This window comes from Babylonia areolata, chromosome 13 (genome assembly GCF_041734735.1).
Source record: "Babylonia areolata isolate BAREFJ2019XMU chromosome 13, ASM4173473v1, whole genome shotgun sequence".
In the NCBI taxonomy this organism is placed as follows: Eukaryota; Metazoa; Mollusca; class Gastropoda; order Neogastropoda; family Buccinidae; genus Babylonia; species Babylonia areolata.
In genome coordinates this window covers 3189205-3189988 of record NC_134888.1, presented here as the reverse complement: position 1 = coordinate 3189988, position 784 = coordinate 3189205, and the positions used below count along the sequence as shown (strand labels likewise).

The window sequence follows — 784 nt, the reverse complement described above, 5'->3', positions numbered from 1 at the left end:
AGACGTGCCTGTTCACGCAGAAGCAGCCGTCTTCCAGCAGGCGTCTGTCGCGGCCCTGCGTTGTGTGAGGCGCGGCCGCGCGCGTGCGGGCGGTGCGTCGTGGAGTACTGTGCTGCTGCTGCGCGGCGCGCGTGCTCGGACCTGGAGCGTCGTGCGAGGTTTTTTGGTGTTATTATTATTATTATTTTTGTGTGTGTGTGTTGTTGTTGTTGTTGTTGCTGTGTTTTTTTTAGTCAGGATCTTTTCCTTTCTTCCCTTTTCATCTTCTTCTCCATTCCGTGCGCGCTGAAACTGACACACTATTCACACATGCGCGCGTGCACGTATATGCATACATGCATACGCACGTTTATACATGCACACTAACGTGTATTCGCGTGGTCATATACACTGCACACTGATATACTCACGCTCGCGCTCTCTCTCACGCGCGCACACACACACACGCGCGCGCGCACACACATACACACGCCACGCTACACTCACACTCACACACACACACACACACACACACACAGACATACAGACACACACACGCACGCACACACGCACACCCACACACACTCCACGCTACACTCACACACAGAGAGACATACAGACACGCATACACACACACTCACACACACACACACACACACACACACACACACACACACACTCCACTCTCGCTCCTCAACCACACAACATAAAGGCGGAAGTTTATGACATACGTGTTGTACCACACACAAACAGAGCCACAAATTGAAAAAGAAGACAGACAGACAGACAGAGATTATAAAAAAAA

General features: G+C 51.3%; 1 protein-coding gene across 1 annotated transcript in view; it reads left to right on the top strand.

The window, feature by feature from the left end:
* The window catches only part of LOC143288785 (uncharacterized), a 9881-nt gene extending 9477 nt beyond the window's left edge, over positions 1-404 (top strand). Inside the window, exon 4 of the mRNA XM_076597418.1 lies at positions 1-404. This exon is cut by the window's left edge and continues 359 nt beyond it. Within this exon, the coding sequence (XP_076453533.1) occupies positions 1-68 (68 nt within the window). The 3' untranslated portion in view covers positions 69-404.
* Positions 405-784: the final 380 nt, after the last annotated feature.